Source organism: Gorilla gorilla, chromosome 13, assembly GCF_029281585.2.
Source record: "Gorilla gorilla gorilla isolate KB3781 chromosome 13, NHGRI_mGorGor1-v2.1_pri, whole genome shotgun sequence".
Classification (NCBI taxonomy): domain Eukaryota; kingdom Metazoa; phylum Chordata; class Mammalia; order Primates; family Hominidae; genus Gorilla; species Gorilla gorilla.
The window spans coordinates 31,121,857-31,146,509 of NC_073237.2; the positions used below are offsets into that span (position 1 = coordinate 31,121,857).

Here is a 24,653-nt window from a genome sequence, read left to right on the forward strand (position 1 = left end):
GGTTCAGAGAGAAGTCACTTGGCCCAAACGATCAGGAGAAAAACCCACTCAGGAGAGTGGCTCTATGGCAAGACACGTGAACCGAGAGGTCAGTCTCCTTCCCCACCGGGAGCTTCACGTCAGTCCCCAAAAGGGAGTGGATTACTCGAGGTCCCTACCAGAGTTCTCAGTGCAAGGCAGCTCCAAGCCATAAGCAGACCCAAACTCCAAAACTTCCTGAGCCTCGGGCCACAGCAGGGAAGTCTCCAAGGCCTTCTCTGGTTCTGGGGCTAGAGGGGCCTCGGGACTTCCCTGTGCGGTCCCGGCCCCACGCCTCCAACAGGACTCCCCAGGGACCCACCTCGCAAACCTTCTCTCCCATCCAGTCCCAAGCCTCTGTCTGGGATTTAAAACTCTGATCCAGAAGAGGGAGGCTGGCTGTCGTAGAAGAGCCAGCCTGAGGGAATGTCTGGGGGACCCTGTCGGGGAAATCCGGGGGGGTCCCAATCCTCGGACTGGGGCCGACCCGAGTCCTTACCAAGCAGCGGGGACTCCTCAGGGCAGGCGGGCAGCGACAGTGCGGTGGTGTGGGGCACTGGAACCGAGGTCAAGTTGCTAGCGGGGCCAGGGCCAGAATCCACGACTGGGCTGGAGTCGCCACCCGGGCGCGGCTGGGAGGAGGCGCCTAGAGGAGGCGGCGGCCGGGCCCCTCCGGTCCGGAGCTCCCCGGAGGACTGCCCGATGGCGGCGGCACCGTTCGAGCCGCCCTGCAGCGGTGTGGAGACTCCGACCAGCTGAGGCAGGCGGCTCAGGTCGCGGCCAGCCAGGTAGTAAACGAGGGTGACGCCAAGGTGCAGAGCGCAGACGGCCACAAGCAGGCGGCAGGCCCGCTGTAGGGACGCGCCGGGCATCGCGGCGCTGCCGCTCAGGAGCGGCTCCCGAAGCCTCATCTTCCCGCCGCCGCTTTAAGAAGGGTGTGGGCTACAGGAGGGGAGGCGACCCGCCCGCGGGCCGCCCGCCAGGCGCTGCCCCACAGCGGCGACTAGGGGAGGGCCCGGCGCGGGGGCGGGCGAGCGGCTGAAAGCTGAGACTCCTCCGGCCAGCCAGACCTGGGAGCCGCGAGAAGCCGCCCGAGGCGCCGGCGGAGAGGGGAGGGGCGGGGCCCCGGCGAAGGCGGGGGCGGGGCCGGGCGCGGGGTTTTCTGGACGAGGGCGGGAAGGCGGGGCAGCCCGTGGCGGGATGGGCGCGCTGGGCGGGGCTTCGGGAGGGTGGGCAGCGGGCGGGGCGCCCTCGTGGGGTCCCCGGAGTATGACTGGAGCTCCGACGCTTGGCCGCGCACCGCCCTCTTCCTCCCGAGCCTTTGCGGCGGAGCTTCGGTCGCTTTGAGCCGCGCCTCCTCTTCCTCCTCCACGCTGCCCTCGGACAGGCCGCGCCACTTCCTGGGGTGCGAAGGGACTCGGGTGCGAGCCTGGGCCTGCAGCGCGGCGGCGGACAGAACGGAGAGGACAGCTGGCGGGTGGTTATCTGGAGTGGTTTGGGGCCGCGGCGGCGTTCTGGCCAGTGGGCCTCGGTGGGCTAGGAAGAGAGGCAGAAAAAGGTTACCCAGGAAACGGGCTTCGACGCCGAGCGAGGAGTGGCACGTTCGAAACCCACTCCCTGACTCAGCCCGGCTGGACCCCGCTGCTTAACGGGGGGTCCTGCGGCAAAGAAAGTGGACGGGTTGCCACTTCTGTGCCTCCCCATCAGGTAGCCTGGGCTGTAAGGGGCTCTCAGACCAGCTTGGTTCCAGATGTGTGTGTGGCGGGAGCCCTGTATACTTTGAAGAGGAGAGCAGCAAGAAGCCTCTAACTCCCAGGCCAGCGTGCAGGAGATCAGCCGGCGTTACAGTCTACACTGGGCTACCCACTGTCCCATGAAGTAGCAGTTCTCCCCATGTCGTAGAGTGGGGCCCCGGCAGATTAAGAAACTTTCCTAAGAGCCCACAGCTGGCAAGAGGCAGAATTCTGGCTCCGAAACCCATGTTTTCCACAGGTTTACCCTTTGTTGATTTGCAAGTAAGGGCTGAAGGCTGTGTGGGTGAGAGACTTAGGCACTGAAGCCACTTGACCTCGATTTGACCCAGAGGCCTCAGGTCCTGAGTGAGCAGAGACACCTCACCCCAGAGAAAGACTCATGGAGGTGCTGTCAGTAATGCGGGTAGGGAAGCTGAGGGCTCTGGCAGCCAACCAGCAGGGAATAACAGTAGCTACCTTATTTTGAGAGTTTGCTGTGTGCCAGTACTATCTGCCATGAAGTAGGTGGTGTTACGGTGTCCATTTCACAGATGAGAAAATAAGGTTTATGAGTTGACACTTTGGTTGTGATCATACAGAATCAACTTTCCTCACTTGACTTCCTGGACACCAGGTCCTTCTGATCTTCCTCACTTCACTGGCCATTTCTGTCTCCTCTCTGGACTTCTTCCCCAGTTGCTGAAGGCCCCGGCCATAGTCCATGATGTTCTTTTGTGTCTACACTTACTCCCTCGGAATGATTTATAATATCCAAATGCTGATCACTGATTTGTCTCCAGCCCAGATCTCTTCCCTGACCTCCAGATTCAACTGCTTATTTTACTGGCATCTCAAACACAATACATCTTGCCCTCAGCAACCTACTCCTTACACACCACTCCCGTTCTTACCTCCCTCAGAGAGTGATACTATTGTTTATTCAGTTCCCCAGAATCTAAAAGGTGTCCTTGATGTGCTTCTCTTGCTCTCAATGCCATTTGCAAGCCCTCAGCCAGCTTTGTCAGTGCTACCTTCAAAACATCAAAATTCACCACCGGCCAACTCTGATGTAACCATCCTCAATCAAGCCACCATCATCTTGCCCTGGGTTATATGGCAGCTACTAATTGGTCACCCTGCTTCCACCTCCTCCATTCCTCCTCCCTAGTCTGTTTTCCACAGAACATCCAGGAAATCTTTGTAAGCATAAATCAGATCATGCCATTTTGTTCAGAACCAAATCCACAGAAGCCCTGTTCAATCTGGTTCCTATTTCCCTCCCCACCCACATCTGTCACTCTACCATGCTGGACCTGCCTTAGCCACACTAGCCTGATAGCTATTCCTTGAACTTGCCATATTTCTTCCTGCCTCAGGGCCTTTGTACTTGCTGTTCATTTAGCCCGAAACACTTGTCCCCAATATTTCATTCAATTCAGGTCTCTTAAATGTCACCTTATGACAGAGACCTTTTCAGACTACCTTATGCAGAATGGCCTCCTGCCCAAATCTGCTTAAACTGCTTGAATTTTTTTTTTTTTTTTTTTGAGACAAAGTCTTGCTTTTGTCCCCCAGGCTGGAGTGCAATGGTGCAATCTCAGCTCACTGCAACCTCCGCCTCCCGGGTTCAAGCGATTCTCCTGCCTCAGCCTCCTGAGTAGCTGGGATTACAGGTGCCTGCCATCACGCCCGGCTAATTTTTTGTATTTTTAGTAGAGACGGGTTTCGCCATGTTGGCCAGGCTGGTTTCAAACTCCTGACCTCAGGTGATCCGCCCGCCTCGGCCTCCCAAAGTGCTGGGATTACAGGCGTGAGCCACCGTGCCCGGCCTTAACCTGCTTGATATTTTTCAGAGTGGATATCAACTACCCAACATTATGCATTTATTTTCTGTTGTCTTGCCTCCCTCATTAGAAGATCAGCTTCATGAGAACAGGAAATTTCTCTCTTGTTCACTACTGTATCTTCAGCCCCTAGATTTTTTTTTTTTTTTTTTTGAGACGGAATCTCACTCTGTCACCCAGGCTGGAGTGCAGTGGCGTGATCTTGGCTCACTGCAAGCTCTGCCTCCTGGGTTCACGCCATTCTCCTGCCTCAGCCTCCCAAGTAGCTGGGACTACAGGTGCCTGCCACCACGCCCGGCTAATTTGTTTGTATTTTTAGTAGAGATGGAGTTTCACCGTGTTAGCCAGGATGGTCTCAATCTTTTGACCTCGTGATCTGCCTGCCTCGGCCTCCCAAAGTGCTGGGATTACAGTTGTGAGCCACCGTGCCCGGCCGATATTTGTTAAAATACTTTTTAAATACTGTGATCATCTTAATGATGTGGGAAGGAGAGAAGGGAAAAATTATTGCTAATTTAGTTTAGAACGTAAAGTGGAGTTCTCCAAGGAGTTGGTAAAGGTGAAGCTGACCCCAGCATCCTGTGTCTAGGGGTAAAGTCGGCCTGGCCAATGAGTGAGGGTGGGTCAGATTAGTCCTGCAACTGAAAATTAAGTGGAGGCGGAAAGGGGGATGTGTCTTCCATTGGTATAGATGATAGCCGGGAGACAGGACTGCGGGGGGTATTAAGAATCACAGACCTGTCCCAGGACACACTGTGGCCAGAAATCGAGGAAAAGGAACAACACTTGCTGATTGCCTATCCCTCAGGAACTTGCAGAGTCCACTGAGGCCTGAGCACTAGTCTCAGCTGCCCCTGATCCACAGGCACCTAGAAGCAGTCAATTACAAATAATACAGACGGCACAGAAACCTTTGGGACAACATTGTCCAGCAGTCCAGACATTAGCTGGTGCTAGTGAGACAGACCCAGGCAACCTTTCTCCCCACTGTCTCCAGCTCTTTTCCACTCTCTACTTCGTAAGGTGAAAAATTAATCCCATCCGGCGAGACAAATGGAGGAGGAAGTTGCAGTGCTGATTGGCCAAAAGCTGGCATGGGGGCTTGGCCGTTGGCCCATCCATGTGCTCATCTGCCCAGAATCACCAGCTCCCTGCTTCTCCCTGCAGCTGGCCTTCCTCTGCCCTCCTATGGCGCCCTCTTCTGCACCTGTCAGGTTACATTTCTGTTTTTACCCTCATGGATCAGAAGGGCATCAAATAGTGCCCGGCACATGGTAGACAGTTATTTCAGTCATCTATTGCAGCGTAACACCTACCCCAAAACTTACTGTTTTGAAACAACAATTTCTCACAGTTTTGCAGTTGGCTGGGCAGCTTTGCCTCACATGGTGTCAGCTGAGGCACTGGCACAGTTGGAAGTTCCAAAATGGCTTCACTCATGTGAATGGCAGTTGGGGCTGTCTGGGGGCTGGAAGCTCAGAATGGGTTGGGTCATGGGGCCTTCATTCTCCACTTGGATCTCTCCACAAAGGACTCTCCATGTGGCTGCTTGGGTTTCCTCACAAACTAGAGGAAGCATTCCAAAAAGGAGCATTTCAAAAATACAGAAGATGGAGATCCCTGAAAGCCCAGCCTTAGCATCACTTCTAAAGCATTCTTTTGCTTAAAACAAGTTTATAGGGCAGTCCAGATTCAAGGGGAGTAAAACTGGCTCAGCCTCTTGTTTTTACTTTTTTTTTTAGACAGGATCTTCCTTTGTCAACCAGCCTGTAGTGCAGTGGTGTGATCATAGGTCACTATAACGTCAAACTCCTGGGCTCAAGTGATTCTCCTGCCTCAGCCTCCCGAGTAGCTGGGACTACCGGGATGCGCCTCCATGTCCAGCTAATTTTAAAATTTTTAGTAGAGATGAGATGTTGCGATATTGCTCAGGCTGGTCTCGAACTCCTGAGCTCACGCAGTCTTCCTGCTTTGGCCTCCCAAGGTGCTGAGATTACCGGCATGAGCCATTTCACCTGGCTGACTCCACCTCTTGATGGGAGGAGGGACAAAGAATTGTCAGGCACCTTTATTCCACAGTAGTTTGCCCAATGGCCACAAATTATTTAGATTCTTCTCACAGGTAAAATACATTAGTGTCTTCCTAAAATCCCCCAAAGGTTCAACTAATTAAGACTTCAGGTCCAAAGTATTGTCTAAATCAGATCCAGGTGTTACTGACCAAAGCGCAAAAGCACTCACTGCCCAATGTTCTAGAAACCAATACTGTGACACCAGGTTTTTGAGAAAAGAAAAGCTTTATACTGCAGGTAGGCCAACAAGGAGATAGAAGAGTCCAGCTGAAATCTCCCTGTGGTGACTTTAGGTCTCCCTGGGCTGGCTCAAGTCTCCCTGGGCTGGCTTTAAGGTAGTATTTTTATCAGAAAAATTTTGGGGGGTGGATTCTGAGATTAGTAAGTAACCGGTGGAAGGAAAGGGGAGGTCTGGAAAGTCCTCAGTCATGCACAATTATTTCTTCATGCCTCTTCATTGGTCACATGTGCAATTCAGGGGGATTTAGAATGAAACGTGGTGGAAATTTGGGTTGTGACACCAGAAAGCTCTTTCTGTGCAACAGCCCAGTTGCCCTATTTGTTCCAACTGATTTCAGCCAGTTCTTTTATCTCAAGCAGAGGGAATTTTGGCATTTCAGCACATTGTTTCTTTTCTTATCTGCCATCCTGCAAACTCAGGAATTTCTGTTAGTCATTGGTTTCTTTAACTCTTTGGGACACAGTTTCACAGGTATATTCCTCAGGTTCAGGGACGGGAGATATGGATAGCCGGGTGCAGTGGCTCACGCCTGTAATCCCAGTGCTTTGGAAGGTTGAGGTGGGAGGACCGCTTGAGCCCAAGAGTTTGCGACCAGCCTGGGTAACATCTCTAAAAAATAAAGATAAAAGAGGGACCTGTGGATTATAAAGACAAATTACCTTATTCCTTTTTTTTTTCTCCCTTTTCCTGAGAAATTCAGTTAAAAAGTCACTAGGTAGGGTTGAGCAACATAAGAGTCCAAACGACATAGACAGGGTGTCAAAGCCCAACCAGGATACGGAGGGGTAAGGGTGGGGGTGGGGTGGATAGCAGCCCAGCAAAGAGGGTCAAAGCCCAGGAGAGCAAAAAGGGCCTCAGGACCTGAGCATGGTAGGAAGTCTCCTGTGAAGTAGGGCAACCAAGTACAGGGTGTTGAAGCCAAGATGTGATGAAGACAGTGTTGAACACAGGAACACTGATTAAAAAGTAACTATATGGCCGGGCATGGTGGCTCACACCTGTAAACCCAGCACTTTGGGAGTCCAAGGCGGGCAGATCACCTGAGGTCAGCAGTTAGAGACCAGCCTGGCCAACGTGGTGAAACCCCACCTCTACCAAAAATACAAAAAGTAGCTGGGCTTAGTGGCACATGCCTGTAATCCACAGCTACTCGGGAGGCTGAGGCAGGAGAATCACTTGAACCTGGGAGGCAGAGGTTGCAGTGAGCCGAGATCGGGCCATTGCACTCCAGCCTGGTCTACAGAACGAGACTCCGTCTCAAAAAAAAAAAAAAAAAAAAAAAAGCAACTATATATAGATGAGAGTTACCCAAGTTTCTGACAGTCAGAGGAGTTACAAATATAGACAGGGAGAGAACTAAAATGAATCCTTTGATACATTATTTAAATTTGAGAAATTGGTGTGAATTCATGATTTTCAATATAGTGATAGATGAAATAAGAATGGTGTGTGTGTGTGTGTGTGTGTGTATTGTCTGGGAGCAGAAATTTCCCAAGGCCATGAGCACATCTAGCAGCCAAGTCTTGGTTTCTAAACACCATTCTCCAATAAAAGGACCTAGGTATTCTTGGAGAAAAGGCTGATTGCTGATTCCAGGGACTGGCTAGGAATATTACAAGATGAACCTGGAAACTCTTGTGTCAGAAAGTGAAGAAGAACTCAAAGAATGATAAGATTATGTCAAAAAGACACAGAAATCAGTTTGAAGGGGCTCCCATTGGCCAAATATGGAAAAATTTGAGAATGAAAATAAATATTGATAGAAACAATTTATTACCAGTTGAACAAAATAAACTATGAGTCCATAGTGATATCAATAAATGGAATTTGATGAGTAGCAATATATTTACCTAATTTCAAATACTGCCTTAAGAAATGCTAATAATTTTAATGGGAAACATTAGAGAAATCCAAATTGTGAGACATTCTAGAAAATAACCATCCTGAAATCTTCCAGAATGTCAAGTTCATGATAGTCAAAGACTGAGAAAATGTTCTCATCACAATTGAAGGAAAATAAAGAGAAATAACTAACCATCCTTTTCTTGGGGTTGCACTACTGTCCAAAGAGCATGTAGTGAGGGCAGTACTGCTAACGTCTACACAACACACCCGCCTCAACTAGAGCTTTGCTTTAGCTTGGTGTAATTTTTGGAAAAATGAAAAACTGAAGGAAAAAAACAAGGCAACATGTGATTCTAAAGTGGATCCTTCTATTATAAAGAATATTCTCTGGGCATGGTGGCTCACATCTGTAATCCTAGCACTTTGGGAGGCTGAGGCAGGCAGATCACCTGAGGTTAGGGGTTCAAGACCAGCCTGGCCAACATGGCCAAACCCCATCTCTACTGAAAATACAAAAATTAGCTGGGCATGGTGGCACATGCCTGTAATCCCAGCTACTCAGGAGGCTGAGGCAGGAGAATCGCTTAAACCTGGGAGGTGGAGGTTGCGGTGAGCCGAGATCGTGCCACTGCCCTCCAGCCTGGGTGACAGAGTGAGACTCCGTCTCAAAATTATATATATATCTTATTGGGGGCCAGAAGCAGTGGCTCATGCCTGTAATCCCAACACTTTGGGAGGCCAAGACAGGCAGATCACTTGAGGCCAGGAGTTCAAGACCAGCCTGGACAATATGGTGAAACTCCGTCTCTAGTAAAAATACGAAAATTAGCTGGGCATGGTGGTGTGCACCTGTAATCCCAGCTACTTGGGAAGCTGAGGCAGAAGAATCGCTTGAACCTGGGAGGTGGAGGTTGCAGTGAGCCAAGATCACGCCACTGCACTCTAGCCTGGGCGACAGAGCAAGACTCTGTCTAAAAAAAAAATATATATATATATATATATATATATATATATATATATATGTATATAAAATTGGAGGCCTGGTGTGGTGGCTCATGCCTATAATCCCAGCACTTTGGGAGGCCAAGGCAGGAAGGTTGCTTGAGGCCAGAAGTTTGATACTAGCCTGGGTAACATAGCAAGACCCCTGTCTCTATGAAAAATTTTAAAAATTATCTGGACATGGTGGTGCATACCTATAGTCCTAGCTACTCGGAAGGCTGAGGCAGGGGGATCATTTGAGCCCAGGAGTTTGAAGTTATAGTAAGCTATGATTAAGCCACTGTACTCCAGCCTGGATGACAGTAAGACCCTGTCACTAAAAAAATTAAAAATTAAAAAAAAGAATATTATTGGGATGACCAGTGAAACTTGGATGGGGACTAAGCATAAAATGATAATCATGTAGCCATGTTAACTTCCTGTTTTGATGATTATATTGTGGTTACACTGGAAATATACACAAAAGGGTTTTGGAGTAATAGGGCATCATATCGGAAATTTACTCTCAAATACCATCATGTGCCACGTAACAACATTTCAGTCAACAATGGACAGCATATAGGGTGATGGGTCCATAAGATTAAAATAAAGCTGCCCTGTACATGTATACTATTTTTTATATTTTACAGTGTATTATTACTGTACCTTTTCTATGTTTAGATATGTTTAGTTACACACTTATCATTGTGTTATAATTGCCTACAGTATTCAGTACAGTAACATGTTGTGCAGGTTTGTAGCCTAGGAGCAATAGGCCATACCATATAACCTAGATGTATAGTGGGCTGTACCATCTAGATTTAGACTCACTCTTTGATGTTTGCACAATAACAAAATTGACTATCGACACATTTCTCAGAAAGAACCCCCATGATTAAGCGATGTGTAACTGTAGTCTAAACAAATTATTTGTACTAAACTGGCAACTTATACTTAAGTGACTTTTCTCCCACATGTCTAGCATATAATGGAAATACAAGGACAAGAAAACCACAATAGACACTCCCATTTAGAATAGGAGATTAATAAGAGGCACATAACAGCCATTAGCAAATGTGAGAACTAACCATGCACTTGTCACCAATTCCCCCTGCTCCAGGGGCAGGGAATGTGATTCTCTGTGGCTCTTATCTCTACCGTTGGATGGAGCTCTTGGCTCCATCCTTTGAGTCATTCCTCCTTTTCCAAAAGAAATAGGCTTTGTTCACAGTCCGGTAACTTGTTCAAGATGCTTCACTGGGTACCCGGTGTGCTCTTTTCATGTCTTTGTCTGTTTTAGCTCAAGCCACTACTGCTTACACTGGTACAGTTCTTGTAGGGGAAAAAAACTGTGGACTTCCATTAATTTTATTTTTACTCAAACCATACCCCCGAATCTCAAGAGAAGCCCTTCCCTCCTTTAGGCTGTGAATTACAGTGCTGTGGACCAAAACTTTAAGACTCTTAGAAGCACTTTAGTCTACATGAGAGGTTTAGGAGGCACTGTTTTAAGTCTTTCTGAGATCTCAACAGTCTTACAACCATAGAAAAGAACAAAATTATGTCCTTTGCAGCACCATAGATGCAGCTGGAGGCCATTATCCTAAGCAAATTAATGCAGGAACAGAAAACCAAGTACCGCATGTTCTCACCGATAAGTGGGAGCTAAACATTGAGTACACACGGCACAAAGGTGGGAACAATAGACACTGGGGACTCCAGCAGAGGTGGAGGGACAAGAGTTGAAAAACTACCTATCAGGTACTACCTACTGGGTGATAGGATCATTAGAAGCCCAAACCTCAGCATCATGCAATATACTCATATAACAAACCTGTACATGTACCCCCAAATCTAAAATTTTTTTTAAAATTGCTACCCATATATTACTATATGCCAATAATATACTAATAGAGTACAAAAAATAACTAATATAACATTTGAGAAACAACAACAAAAAAGTCTTACAGCCACATCCGTGACCTTAAGGCCCCATTTTACGGGGAAGGTCTTAGAATTAATATTCCCTCTAGGTTTTAATTTACTTTGAGCATTTCTTTTTTTCTGGCTGTAGATAACGCCCTAGGCCCTCTATAGTTTCTCAAAATTTTGCTTGAAACAAAATAGTTTCTTCTTCCTGTACTTTTTCACAGGCAGCTAAAGGGAGTAAGTTGGCATTTTGAACATTTTGCCTAGAAATCTCCATACCAAGGTGGCAAGTTCAATTATTTTCTCTTATCCATGTTACTACATGTTACTACTATGTCACTTAGGTCCTGAATAATTTCCCAACAACTTCCTTGCTGTGTTGTCATCCTCCTTCCCTACCCTTCAGGACTCCGCAAGCTTCCTGATTCCAAAGTCAATGTTATATGTTTTAGATTTTTGTTACGGAAGCTCCCCACTTCTGGGTGTTAATTTGTTTTAATTATCTATTGCAGGGGTTGGGAAACTAGTTTCCATGGCCAAACCTAGCCCACCATCTGTTTTGGTAAGTGAAAATGTATTAGAACTCAGCCATGTTCTTTTGTTTGTGTATTTTCTATGGTTGTTTTCATACTATGATGGCAAAGTTAAGTAGTAGCAACAGATCATCTGGCCTGCAAGACCTAAAATATTGACTATCTGATCTTTTACAGAAAGTTTGCCAATGCCTGATTTATTGCTATGCAAAACAAAACAAAAAAAGACCCAAAATGAATCTCTTAAAACAACAATTTATTATTTCTTACAGTTATGTGCATTAACCATTAACCCAGTGGTTTTCTGCTTCACAGAGTGTTGGGTGGGGTGGTAGAATGTCTGGAGGTACAAATGACCTTACTCACATGGCTGGAAGTTGGTGCTGGTTGCCAACTGGGAGCTCAGCTGGAACTGTTAGCCAGGTGTCTCACTTCTCCTCCTCCAGGTGGGCCCCCACAGAGTTGCTTGGGCCTCTTCATAGCATTGCAGCTGGGTTCTCAGAAGGAGCATTCTGAATGCATAGGAGGAAACAGAAGACTTTTTTTTTTTTTTTTGAGACAGGGTCTCGCTCTGTTACCCAGGCTGGAGTGTACTGGTGTGTGATCTTGGCTCACTGCAACCTCCACCTCTTGGGCTCAGGTGATCCTCCCAACTCAGCCTCCCGAGTAGTTGCAACTACAGGTGTGCGCCACCATTCCCAGCTAATTTTTGTATTTTTAGTAGATATGGGGTTTTGCCATGTTGCCCAGGCTGGTCTCAAACTCCTGGGGTCAAGCTTTCTACCCACCTCAGACTCCCAAAGTGCTGGGATTACAGGCGTGAGCCATTGTGCCTGGCCCAGAAGATCTCTTCAGGCCAAGGCTCAGAAGTTATACAGTGATACATAGCTACATTCTATTGGTCCACATAAGTCACAGGACTAACCTAGATTCAAGGGGAGAGGAAATAGACTTCACATATTGATAAGAGATGTAGGAAAGAATTTGTGGCCATCTTTAATCCGTCACAACACAAATAAACTGCGTGTCAGGATGCTATTACCATCTATATTTTGTTCTGAGTGCTCAACTATACTTGTTCTCATGACCCGAAGTGGGTCTGCTTCCTCCTCTCACCCCTTTATCCCAACCTGTACACAGGTGCCATAGCACTGGGTCCAGGCCCTGCTCAGTGACTTTGGTCATCCATTTCCAGCAACATCTATACCCAAGACAGGATATGTCTACAGTCTGTTGGGATAGGTTATTTGCCTCAAGTGCTGCTTTCTCAGATCCTAGAAAGGCCAACAGAAGCCTGGCAACTGCCTTCAATTGCTGTATCTTAAAATTGTTGGAATATCCCATAACTAATTGCTAATTAGTTATTGCCATAATAATGCTGCTTAGCAAATAATGACCAAATTGAAGTGCCATACAATAATAAAGCATGTATTTCTCTCTCAGGTGTTCATGGATTGGCTGGGACAGCTCTGCTTAAGGATGTAGTAGCTCTGCAGGTTGGCTAGGTTAGTCTATGCCATGTGTCTCTATTTCTTCTGTGATGCCCACCAAGGGCATGTTTTTCACATGGAACAAGATGGGTGAGCAAAAAGCCCCAATATCTCATAAAGCCTGTGGTTGGAATGGTCACTTCCACCCACATTCTATCAGCCAAAACAAGTTGATTGGCCAACCCAACATTATCATATTCTGCCTCTAGTGGGAGAAACTTCAAAGTCACATGACAAAGGGACTGGATATAGGGAATGGTGAAGAATTGGGAATAATGCAACCCTCCATGAATTTTTCTTTTTCTGGAGCTAGAATGGTGGCTGGGAATTGTACTCCAGAACAGCTCACAATTTGTAACAAATCTGGTCTCTTTTCCTCCAGTTTCCTGTTCTTCCCAACCTGCGCTATGGACTTCATCAGATTTCAGCATCAGAGAGAATATGGAAGGACATCGACCCTAACTTCATCCAGTGAGGATTTCCACACACCATACACTCTCTGAGAATTCTCTTGGCTTTGTGTGCACACCTCCAGTGACAGGGAGCTCGCTATGTCATGAGGCAGCCTGCTCCCTTGTGGCTATCACTGAACCAACTATTAAGCCTTCTTATACAGACAGTCCCTGACTTACTGTTAGACTTATGACTTTTTGATTTTACAGTGGTGCAAAAGCAATATGCATTCAATAGAAACTGTATTTCAAATTTTGAATTTTGATCTTTTCCAGGCTAGCAACATATGAAGACCAACCTTTTATTTTTAAAATAGGCTTTCTGTTAGATGCTTTTGCCCAACTATAGGTTAATGTAAATGTTCTGAGAATATTTAAGGAAGGCTAGGCTAAACTGTGATCTTTGGGAGCTTAGATATGTTAAGAGCATTTTCAACTTACAATATTTTCAACTTACGATGAGTTTATTGGGATGAAGCCCATTGTAAGTAAAGGAGCATCTGCATTAAGCTAAAATCCATGTCTATAACTTCCTCAGTAATATCAAGTTTGTTCCTTGGAGCCAGAGAATAAACTGAATCCTTTTCCACGTGATGGTGTTTCTGTTGTTTAAAGAGATCAGCCATGTACCTTCTCCCAACCTGAAGACAACTCCTCACCAGGCTACCTATCAATTCTACCTCATTTTTTAAGAGATGGGGGTCTCACTATGTTGCCCAGCCTGGTCTTGAACTCTGGGCTCAAGTGATCCTCCCACCTCAGCCTTCCGAGTAGCCGGGATTACAGGCACACACCACCATGCCCAGCTCCATTTCCATTGTTCTTCATGCTTCCTTTTTGAGTTCCTTCCCTGTCCCGATTATTCTTCTCTGATTGGGCTTTGACTACCTGGGCATTTAGTAGGGTCCGTAACTGAATGCAGCATTCCAGCCAGGGTCTAAGCAACAGAATAGAGCAGGACCATCATCTCCGCAATTTCCAATATCATACTTTCATCAACGTCTTCTGAAACAACATTCACTTTTTTATGTTCATGTTAAACTAAAAGACAGGGCTGAAGGCAGCATCCTGGAACAGTGGAAACATTCCTATCAGTTGACTTGAATCCTTTAAATAAAGTCAATGTACCAACCAGAGTTTTTGACTATTAGAACAGTCAATTATAACACTGCTCTGCTGTGGCCACCGCTGCCCATGATTATCTAACACCACTGCTACAGGACCGTTCATGCTGCTGCTGCCTCCATGAATAATTTCTACACCACTCCTGCCTCTTAGCATCACTCCTAAGAATTCACAGTCTTCAGTGGGAATGACTGAGCCAATTCACATGCTTGAGCCCTAGCTGCTAGGTAGGGGAGGAACAAATCTTCCCCTTTCTGCCTCCATGGTGGGAGCTAGGGCATTGCAGCCCTCCAGTACTATATACACTGGAAAATTCTTCCAAAATAAGATGGGGGATTGCCTGTTGAGTGACAAGTATAATGGCAAAGGTTCATTCCAGTCATTTTAAAAAGTTCAATTTCCCTTTAATTGTACTATCATCCAACCCATATTTTCCTTTTTAGTCACAGGAATAACATGCCATAGATTGTTAAAGGCCAACCCAGTTTGCCAACAGACTATCAAATGCAGCACTGTGATCTGGCAGTTTAGGGACCTGTTAAAAAAAGAAATGTGATCGTCTTTGCTCTGGCTTGTTCTGAGAAATCTCCACTTCCTTTACATCTTTAAAAGTCTATCCTTGGCCAGGCACAATGGCTCACGCCTGTAATCTGAGCACTTCAAGAGGCTGAGGCAGGAGGATTGCTTGAGCCCAGGAGTTCAAGATTAGCCTGGGCAACATAGTGAGACCTTGTCTCTATTAAAAATAAAAAAAATTAGCCAGGCGTGGTGGTGGTATGTGTCTATAGTCACAACTACTCATGAGGCTGAGGTGAGAGGATTGCCTAAGCCCAGGAGGTTGAGGTGGCAGTGAGATGTGATTGCACCACTGCATTCCAGCCTGGGCAACAGAGCAAGACCCTGCTTACACACACACACACACACACACACACAAACTATTCTTAGATAAGAGTGTAGTTTGCAGAATCAACGTCTTCCTGTAATGGACAGGTATTGATTTTTTGTGCCTCCTCTTCAATATTACTCCTTCTGTTAGAGACTCCCACTCTTCCCTATGTGGTTGGGACAGGCTAACTATGGGGTCGCTATGGCCTGGGTGACTTATATCTGGCCAATCAGAGCACTATACCCCTCTGGCCACAGTTGATTTGTTCAAGGATCAACACGTGGCCCAAGAAGGACTAATGAGCAATGTCCCTTCTTCTCCCAGGACTTCTGCTGCAAATGTTGAGTAAAAGGCTTTTCCTTTCCTCTGGAATGGCCAGTCTGGAGTTAGCAAGGGTGCTATATTAGTTTCCAAGGACTTCTCTAACAAATTATCCAGACTTGGTGGCTTCAAACAACAGAAATTGATTCTCTTACAGTTCTGGAGGCTAAAAGTCCAAAATATCAAGGTGTCAGCAGGGACAGGCTTCTTCTTCTTTTTCTTTTCTTTCCTTTTTTTTTTTTTTTTTTTTTTTAGATAGGGTTTCACTCTGTCACCCTTCCTAGTAGCTGGGACCACAGGCATATGCCACCATGCCCAGCTAATTAAAAAAATTTTTTTTTTGTGGAGACAAGGTCTCACTCTGTTGCCCAGGCTGGATACGCTCCTTCTGAAAACTCTAAGAAAGAATTCTTTCTTGCCTCTTCTAGTTTCTGGTGGCTCGCAGCCATCCTTGGCATTCCTTGGCTTGTAGCAGCATCATTCTAGTCTCTGCCCTCATCTTCACATGGCCTTCTCTCTGCCTATGATTTTCTCCTGTTGATGTGTCCTCTCCTCTTATACGGAAACCAGTCATTGGACTTGGGCTCACCCTAATCCAGTATGACCCCATCTTGACTTAACTAATTGCATCTGCAAAGGCTATTTCCAAATAAGCTCAATTCTGAGGTTTCGGATAGAAATGAATTTTGGAGGTACGCTGTCCATCTCATTACAGCCATTATATGGAAAGAGCCTATCTGAGAAATACGCCAAAAAGGAAGCTAGAGGGTTACGCCCTGGTATGCTGTATCAGACTCCCCCTGGACTGACCAGTTATGTAACCTGGTGAATTACTCCTCCCTTTTTTCCCCCCATAAGCTGATTTGAAGTAACAGAAGGAAACTGATTACCACTCCTCCTTTTGCAAAATTAAAAAAATCATTTACACAGGACTAATGTTCCAAACTTCTCCCCGCTATATTCATCCTCCAAAAGTCTCTGACAAGGATTGAGCAATTTCATTTGGAAATTCTCTTAGTGCCTTGGATTTACTTCATTTGGCTATGAAACTAACTTATTTTGAGAAGCGAGATGATCTCTTACAATGTCTTCAGCCATTCCTTACAATTTTTATTGTGGAAAATTTTAAAAATATACAAAAATAGAGAAAATAGTGTAAGTCTCCAAGTTCCCGTCACCCCACTTAAAAAAAAAAATCAACATTTAGCCATGTTTATTTCATCTATACCCCCAACTTCCCTCCACCTCCTGCAGGATTAAAGGAAAATTCAGATAACATGTACAGTAGTACCCGCTTATCCATCGCTTTCTGATGTCTCAGTTACTGGAGGTTAACCGTGGCCTAAAAATATTAAATGGAAAATTTCAGAAATAAAAAATTCATAAGTTTTAAATTGCACACTGCTCTGAGTAGTGTGATGAAATCTTGCCCTGTCCCTTGCCATCCCACCCAGGACATGAATCATCCTTTTTTCCAGCTTATCCATACTGTGTATATTTCCTGCTCATTAGATAGCTACCCATTAGTAGCTGTTTTGGTTATCAAATAAAAAAAACATAGGATGATACCCAAAGGACTATAAATCATGCTGCTATAAAGACACATGCACACGTATGTTTATTGCGGCATTATTCACAATAGCAAAGACTTGGAACCAACCCAAATGTCCAACAATGATAGACTGGGTTAAGAAAATGTGGCACATATACACCATGGAATACTATGCAGCCATAAAAAATGATGAGTTCATGTCCTTTGTAGGGACATGGATGAAATTGGAAATCATCATTCTCAGTAAACTATCGCAAGAACAAAAAACCAAACACCGCATATTCTCACTCATAGGTGGGAATTGAACAATGAGATCACGTGGACACAGGAAGGGGAACATCACACTCTGGGGCCTGTTGTGGGGTGGGGGGAGGGGGGAGGGATAGCATCGGGAGATATACCTGATGCTAGATGACAAGTTAGTGGGTGTAGCGCACCAGCGTGGCACATGTATACATATGTAACTAACCTGCACAATGTGCACATGTACCCTAAAACTTAAAGTATAATAATAAAAGAAAAAAAAAAAGAAAATGTGGCACATATACGCCATGGAATACTATGCAGCCATAAAAAAGGATGAGTTCATGTCCTTTGCAGGGACATGGATGAAGCTGGACACCATCATTCTCAGCAAACTAACACAGGAACAGAAAACCAAACACCGCATGTTCTCACTTGTTAAGTGGGAGTTGAACAATGAGAGCACATGGACACAGGGAGGGGAACATCACACGCTGGGGCCTGCTGGGGGTTGGGGGTGCTAAGGGAGGGATAGCATTAAGAGAACTACCTAATGTAGGTGATGGGTTGGTGAGTGCAGCAAACCACCACGGCACATGTATACCTATGTAACAAACCTGCACGTCCTGCACATGTATCCCAGAACTTAAAGTATAATAATAATAAAAAAGGAAATATAAAAAAGAAAAAGAATTGTCATCAATCTTGAAAAATAAAACAAAATAAAATAAAGTCACTCTTGTCCACACACACACACACACACACACACACACACACAACAAAAAAACATAGGATGTATGTAGGGTTCAATACAATCAGCAGTTTCCAGCATCCACTGGGGGTCTGAGAACATATACCCAAGGATAAGGGTGGACTACTGTAATTAATTTACCCTCTTCAACCACTATCCTGAGCTTAAAATTCGCTCATAACTGCATTTGATAAGCTCTGTCGCCTGTAAGACAAAGCAAGTTACTTTACACATAGGAAGTGGACAATTGAGGTTTGTAAATACAGTCCCTGCCCTCAGAATTTTCAATCTAATAGGAGAGAAAAGACAAGAACCTCCTCCAGGTGCTCACCAAACTTTAATGTGGATCACCTGGGGAGCTGTTAAAATGCAGACTCTGTTCAAGCAGGTAGGAACTGCATTCTGGAGTTCCAACAAGCTCTTGGGCAATACCAATGCTGCTGACCCACAGATCACACTTTGAGCTGCAACACCCTAAACCATCATGCAAAGGAGATAATGATAGGGTGCTGTGTAAGGTAGAGATAATGGGCCACACTGTTTAAGACCTGGCTTGTTAAATAGCTTCCCACAATTATCCAAATTAATTTTTTAAATATTCCAGAATGAGACTAACATCTAGCCAACCACCAGGGAGCCACAAAAGAAATATTATAAACTCTGGGAAGAGAAGGCACAGTTACCTACCAGTTCAGGAAACATATATGATAGAGAGCAAAAATGTCTAGCCAGCTCAGGGTGGCTCCTTTCTCCACAAACTTGCCCCTCTTTAGGAAGGGTCCTGGGTAGCCGTGTTGATACTGCTTGCCCCCAGCCTCCAGCCACAGCTGTCTGAGCCAGGGGTGAGCATCTGACCCAAGTTGAGCTAATCAGATGATTTCTGCTGAGAATTTAGATTTGCGATTCCGGAAAGCTAGTCGGCCCCTGGGTGTGGCTGGAATTGAGATGATGTAAACATTCCACCTTCTGCCAATGCACAGAGAAGCAAAGAAAGCTGAGAGAATGAAACAGACCACAGACAGAGAAGTGGACATAGAAATGAAAGAGAAATACCCATATTCCTGAGGCTTCTTTGCCCCCATTCTGGTCTTTCCTGAAGCCTATTAGCATTTCTGCCCATGGTTTCTGTGCCTTAGAACTCAATCCCCTTATGTTAAAAATCTTCCAAGTGTTGTACTAGTGAGTTTCAGATCTGCAAAAGCAAAGAGACTGGCTGGGCGCATTGACTCACACCTGTAATCCCAGCAATTTGGGAAACTGAGATGGGCAGGTCACTTGAGGTCAGGAGTTCGAGACCAGCCTGGCTAACATGGTGAAACCCCGTCTCTATTAAAAATACAGAAATTGGCCTGGGGCAGTGGCGGGCGCCTGTAGTCCCAGCTGTTCAGGAAGCCAAGGCGCGAAGATCGCTTGAACCTGGGAGGTGGAGGTTGCAGTGAGCCGAGATCGGGCCACTGCACTCTCCAGCCTGGCGACAGAGTAAGACTCTGTCTCAAACAAAAAAACAAAAAGGAAAGAGACTGATGAATAAACACAGTTCTACAACAAGCAGGACAAAGTCAGAGAGGGAGAGAAGGTTAAGAGCCTAGAAATGCAGGTCAGTGTGAGTCCCCCAGGTGGGTAGGTAGGAGAGAGGCCATTCCTGATAGGAGTGAAGTTTCAGGAACCAGAAAAGAAATTTCCTTCCTGCAGGCAGAGTGGAAGTCACCTGGTTCATGCTCCCTGCCTGCCGGGAATTCCTCACCTGGGAACTCCCCTCAACCTTCTTGTTTGTGTAGGATCAGCCATGCCAGAATGCACCTTGTTCCATTCAAGCTCTGGGGCCACGGTAGCCCTGCTTTACTGCTGCCTGCGGTCACAGCCTGGCCCTCCCAAGTGTCTGGGGGAGCTGTTCCCAGCTGGCTGCCACTCTGCCCATTTTCCTAATCAGCATGCCACTCCCCAGGTCCCCAGTCTGGGGATGTGTGGCTTGGCTGAGCTGCAGGTGGGTCCCGAAGTCCATGGCGATGATCTGTGCCCAGTCCTTTTGTTCCAGGTAGACGACCAACTTGTCCTGCCTTTCCCAGGACCATCCCAGTTTTAAAATGAAAAGTCCCAAATCTCAAGAACCCTCTCAGCTCTGGGGAAACTGGTAGGGTTAGTCACCCTAATTATAGAGACCCCAGGTCCTCAGTGGAAACTGCCTGAGCATTGTGCCCTGAAGACAGCATCCCAACCCTGAGGACCCCAGACCTCCAAACTCTACCCTCTTAAGGATTCCCACGCAACTGGATATTCCTGAAACCCCCATATCTCTCCATAGGCCTGTGTGCAGTATGAGTCAGATTAGATTCTGAAGCCTCCCAGTCTTGAACTGGGTGACCCGGACATGTTACCTAACTTCACTGTGTCTTATCTGGAAAGTAATATCCAAAATAGCACACGTGCCTCTTGGGATCATGGGAGTATTGCCTGGGAATTCCCCTCGACCTCCTGATTGTGTCAGGACCAGCCATATGCCAGAAAGCACCTTGTTCCCATCAAGCTCTGGGGCCACAGAGTCCCTGCCAGCTGAGGCTATAGTTTGGCCCCATAGAAAGTTTTATTCTCTCAGCTTTAATTTGTAAAATATTCTGACTATATAAAAGTCAGCAGTTACTTTCATAACCTTACCCTAATCTAGTCATTGCCTCCTCCTTCCCATGGCCCACCTCCCACTCTGTTGGGTACACATCAGAGTGCCAGTGGTATGGCACAGTTTCTGCACAGGCAGTGGGAGGACCCAGGCTGCCTGCAGAGGCTTCACCTAGTCCTTCCTCTCTCTGGCCTTAGACCAGGGCCCGATTTCTGTAATCTCCAGGCTGAATCCCTGGAGGGGGAAAGCTCATGGAGCTAGTTAGAAGGGCCTAGCAGGAAAGGGGCTGTCAAAGGACTTCAGTTGCTTGGCCAGCACTCTGATACGAGCAGAGGACCCTGTGTCTCTGGTCCCCATGTTCTTACACCTGTCAGCAAGAAGTTCCAGCTCAGGAGGGACTGTCCCCTGTGAACCCTGGAAATACAGAAGAGGCATGAGCACATCTTGTGCATGCACAGTGGGGGCAGCTGATGAAGTCCTTGCAGCCAGCTCTCCCACCTGACAATTGTCACATGGGGGTGAGGCCTGTCTGCTCACAAAGGCAACCTGGCTCACATAGATTTCTTAATTGCTGTTCACCACAGAGAAGTGTATACACTAATATGGGCATTGTATGTCCCAATGACAGCAAATCCCAAAGCCCCGGTGCTGGGTTTCAGGCCCTCTAAGGAGAAAGCCCCAGGAGTGCATGGAAGTCTCACCACCTCCTCTGCGCCAGCCACACTGAGTCGGCTCTCAAAGGCCTCTTGTGACTGTCCTTTCTCTCATCTTTCCCCACGTTGATAAATGTCCTGGGATTAGCCCTTCTGTGTTTATTGGATGAGCAATTTGTGTCTGTCTGAAAAGCTACGTCTGAATACTATTTGGCATGAGCTGAAGAAATGTGATCTGCTGCATTTCCCTCCAGCCAACTCTCTGGAGCTAGCCTGTCTCCTGCCAGCAGGGCCTACAGCTCTTCAGCAGGGTCTGGCAGCCTCACACGTTTGCTGAGGGGAGTGGTTGCACGCAGGAAGGTGGAGGAGGTGCCTAGGGTGGGACCGGGAACCCAGAGAGACAGAGGCAAACCTTAGCAAATTGGCCAGTAGATCTAGAGCCCCTATAATAATTTAGGGACATCACAGATGTGTGTGGTGGGCCCAAAGCCCTAGGGACAGGAAAAGCAGGTCCCCCATACAGCTCAGGAGCCTGAGTGGTTTCCTGAGCCCAGTGTCCTGGGTATGAACTGCAGCAGAGGTGATTCAAGAGAGTCCAGGGGGTAGCATCCCAGATCCCAGGTCTGGGAGGGATTAGTGTTGAGCTCTTGAGATTTGTGTGTTTGTGTGGGATGAAATGGGAAAGAATGGGCAGGAGGGTTGGGGAGGGCGGTGGAATAAGCTGTACCGAGGCTATTCAAATGTTTCCTGACTCCATCAGCACAGGTCCTGGAATTGGGAGGCCAGAGCTTGCAGCTGTGGCTATCAAGGGCCCAGTTAAAATACGCTAAGGAGTGTAGGGGAAGAGAGAATTTAGTTGGTATGGATGTGGGTGTGTCAACGACTTTCCCTAGCCCATATTCCCCAACCCAAGCCTTCTGCTGTGACCCCCTCAGCACTCTCCCTGCTATTCTCTTCGGGCCACATCACTTCTCCTTGTATCCCATCACTCATGTCTTTGTCTTCCCTCTACCTCTTCCCTACCCTTCCCAAGTCAGGGATCCCAGGGCAGGACACCAGCCTTGTGTTCCTGATAGTGAGCATTGAACTGGCCACCAATGAGGCATCAATAATGGTTTCCTGAATAAAGGAATAAATGAGAGAGGCTGGGAATTCAAACTTCAGTGGCCACAGGTTCACAAGAAGATGACAAATGACAGATCAGACAGAGGTAACAATACAGGAGGTCAGCTCAGGAGTGAAAACACCATCCTCGGAGTGCAAAGGAGTAGGTAAAGCCAGCTCATGACAGGAACTTGGGCACTTCAGCAGCCAGAGTCCATCTGATGAATGGCAAATGGTGTTTCACATGGTTCCAAATAGTCAGCAAACAGCTTTTGAATCCCTACTTTGTACCATACTCCATAGGACACCATCTGTCTCCACAAACAGATAAAAAATATGTGCACTCCTAAAAAGATAGGAGCAATCTGTGCTCTAACAGAGGTGTACAGAGAGGGTTATATAGATTCAGAAAAGGAAGAGGTTAATTTCACTTGGAGAAGCAAGGAAGGTTTCCTGGGAATGGGGGTGACGTTAGACCTGAATCTGGAACAAGGTCTGCAAATGCATCCCAAGTGTGCTGTTTCCCCTACACACACACCCAATCTGTACATCTATAGTGGATTTTTGCAAACTGATCCTTTTACTTTTTACTCTTTAGACTTGTGGGTGAGATTTGTGAACGGAGAACAGTGGATGGTGTGGCTGAAAAAATAGGTTGAAGCAATATCTGAATTAGGATTTTGTCAGGCTAAGGAATGTGGGCTCAGGCTTGCAGAGGGAGAGGGACTTACATAGCTGTGTTCAGGAAGACATTCTGGCAGCAGCGCACAGGGAGGGCTGGGGTGGGAGGCAGGCAGACCAGCCAGACGTCTGTCCCAGGCAGCAAGTGATGAGGCCTCCTCTGAGCTCCTGCCATACTTGGCTGAAACATCTGTTTGACACTCATCCCACTGTCTCTCTTGGAGCTGCCTTTTGATAGCATGATGGCCCCACAAGCCTGCGGGTTCCTTGACAGCAGGGACTGTTTGTTGCCCCAGGCCTGACATGGTTCTTGGCAGGTGCTCATTATATATTTGTGAAGTTACTGAATAGGGCAGTGAAAAAAGGACAAGAGGCATACAGAGAAAGGCACAGATTTCCGGGATAACATTCTGTTTAGCAAGTGCAGTTCCCGTGGCCTGGGCATTGACACAGCTGTCTTTTGGTGTGTGTGGAGAAGTATAGGCATATGCAGGCAGCCCAGGCAGAGAAGGAGCCACAGCTCCCTCCAGTTGGAGTGGGAGCTGCTGTCATTCTATTTGTGTGTGCATGCATGTGTATGTGTGTCTCAGAGACGGGCTTGGACAGAGTGTTTGGCTTTTCAGAGAGACCTGGACAGACAGATGGGAGACTTCATGATTTACTATCCTAAGATGTCTTAAGAGGTATATTAAAACTCTTCTTTTTTTTTTTTTTCATGAGACAGGCGGTCTCACTATGTTGTCCAGGCTGGATTTGAGCTTCTGGGCTAAAGCAATCCTCCCACTTCAGCCTCCCAAGTAGCTGGAGTTCAGGCACATGCCATTGCACCCAGCTAAAGCTCTTTTTTGGTTGCAAGTGAATAGAAACTCAACACAAGCAAGCTTAGGGAAAATTGGATATTTATTGGCTGGCTCATAGGATGCATTTGGGGGTAGCCGGAACCAGGGATTCCAACAATACCAGACTCTAGCATCTGCTTCTCTCTCCACCCATTAGCCTCATTCTGGCAGCCTGGCTTCCTCAAGGCTGGAAACACGGCTACCAGTAGCCTGGGTCTCACATTTGAGAGCTTCCACCCAAGAGGCACCAAAGGCTTTCTTTCTCAAGTCCCAATGTCAAAGGTCCCAGGAAAGGACTCTGATTGAGTCTCCCTGTGTCAGGGACCTGTCCCTGGCCTAGGACCAAGAACAGTAGATAAAGAAGCAGGGTCATGTAAGAAGGAAATACCTTCCAACAAAACCTCATTATTGGAGTGGGAAAAGGAGCAATTTCCAGAGGCTTCTGTCCTTTACGTATGTTAATTACTTTGCAAAACTCCAATAGGTATTACTGTTGTAATCTTTATTATCCTTGGGAATTATTACCTTAGAAAACCAAGGCACAGAGAGGGTTAAGCAACTGCCATAGATCACCCAATTAATAAATGGCTAGAACTTTTTTTTTTGAGATGGAGTCTTGCTCTGTCACCCAGGCTGGAGTGCAATGGTGCGATCTCAGCTCACTGCAACCTCTGCCTCCCGGGTTCAAGCCATTCTCCTGCCTCAGCCTCCCAAGTAGCTGGGATTACAGGCATGTGCCACCACAC

The 24,653-nt window shown here is 46.7% G+C and overlaps 1 protein-coding gene, 1 long non-coding RNA gene and 1 other non-coding gene across 5 annotated transcripts in view; 2 read left to right on the forward strand and 1 right to left on the reverse strand.

Annotated features, from left to right (window-relative positions):
- The window catches only part of B4GALT1 (beta-1,4-galactosyltransferase 1), an 80,899-nt gene extending 62,001 nt beyond the window's left edge, over positions 1-18,898 (reverse strand). The window contains exons 1-3 of one of the 3 annotated variants that reach the window (XM_063696281.1): positions 18,704-18,898; positions 11,563-11,708; positions 518-1,554 (exon numbers count right to left, since the gene is read on the reverse strand). In XM_063696281.1, coding sequence (XP_063552351.1) covers positions 518-929 — 412 coding nt within the window. In that variant the 5' untranslated portion in view covers positions 930-1,554; positions 11,563-11,708; positions 18,704-18,898. Of the gene's footprint in view, positions 1-517; positions 1,555-4,923; positions 5,408-11,562; positions 11,709-18,703 lie in introns of those variants that run through there. The other 2 variants (XM_004047921.5, XM_055351729.2) reach the window with 2 other exon arrangements.
- On the forward strand, positions 673-13,727 carry LOC101139337 (uncharacterized). Its single transcript, XR_002007408.3, has 4 exons — positions 673-806; positions 11,176-11,225; positions 12,640-12,701; positions 13,069-13,727. It is a non-coding gene; the product is annotated as an uncharacterized lncRNA (long non-coding RNA).
- LOC115935907 (U4atac minor spliceosomal RNA) lies at positions 7,942-8,067 on the forward strand. The gene has a single exon (XR_004071497.1). It is a non-coding gene; the product is annotated as a U4atac minor spliceosomal RNA (small nuclear RNA).
- Positions 18,899-24,653: the final 5,755 nt, after the last annotated feature.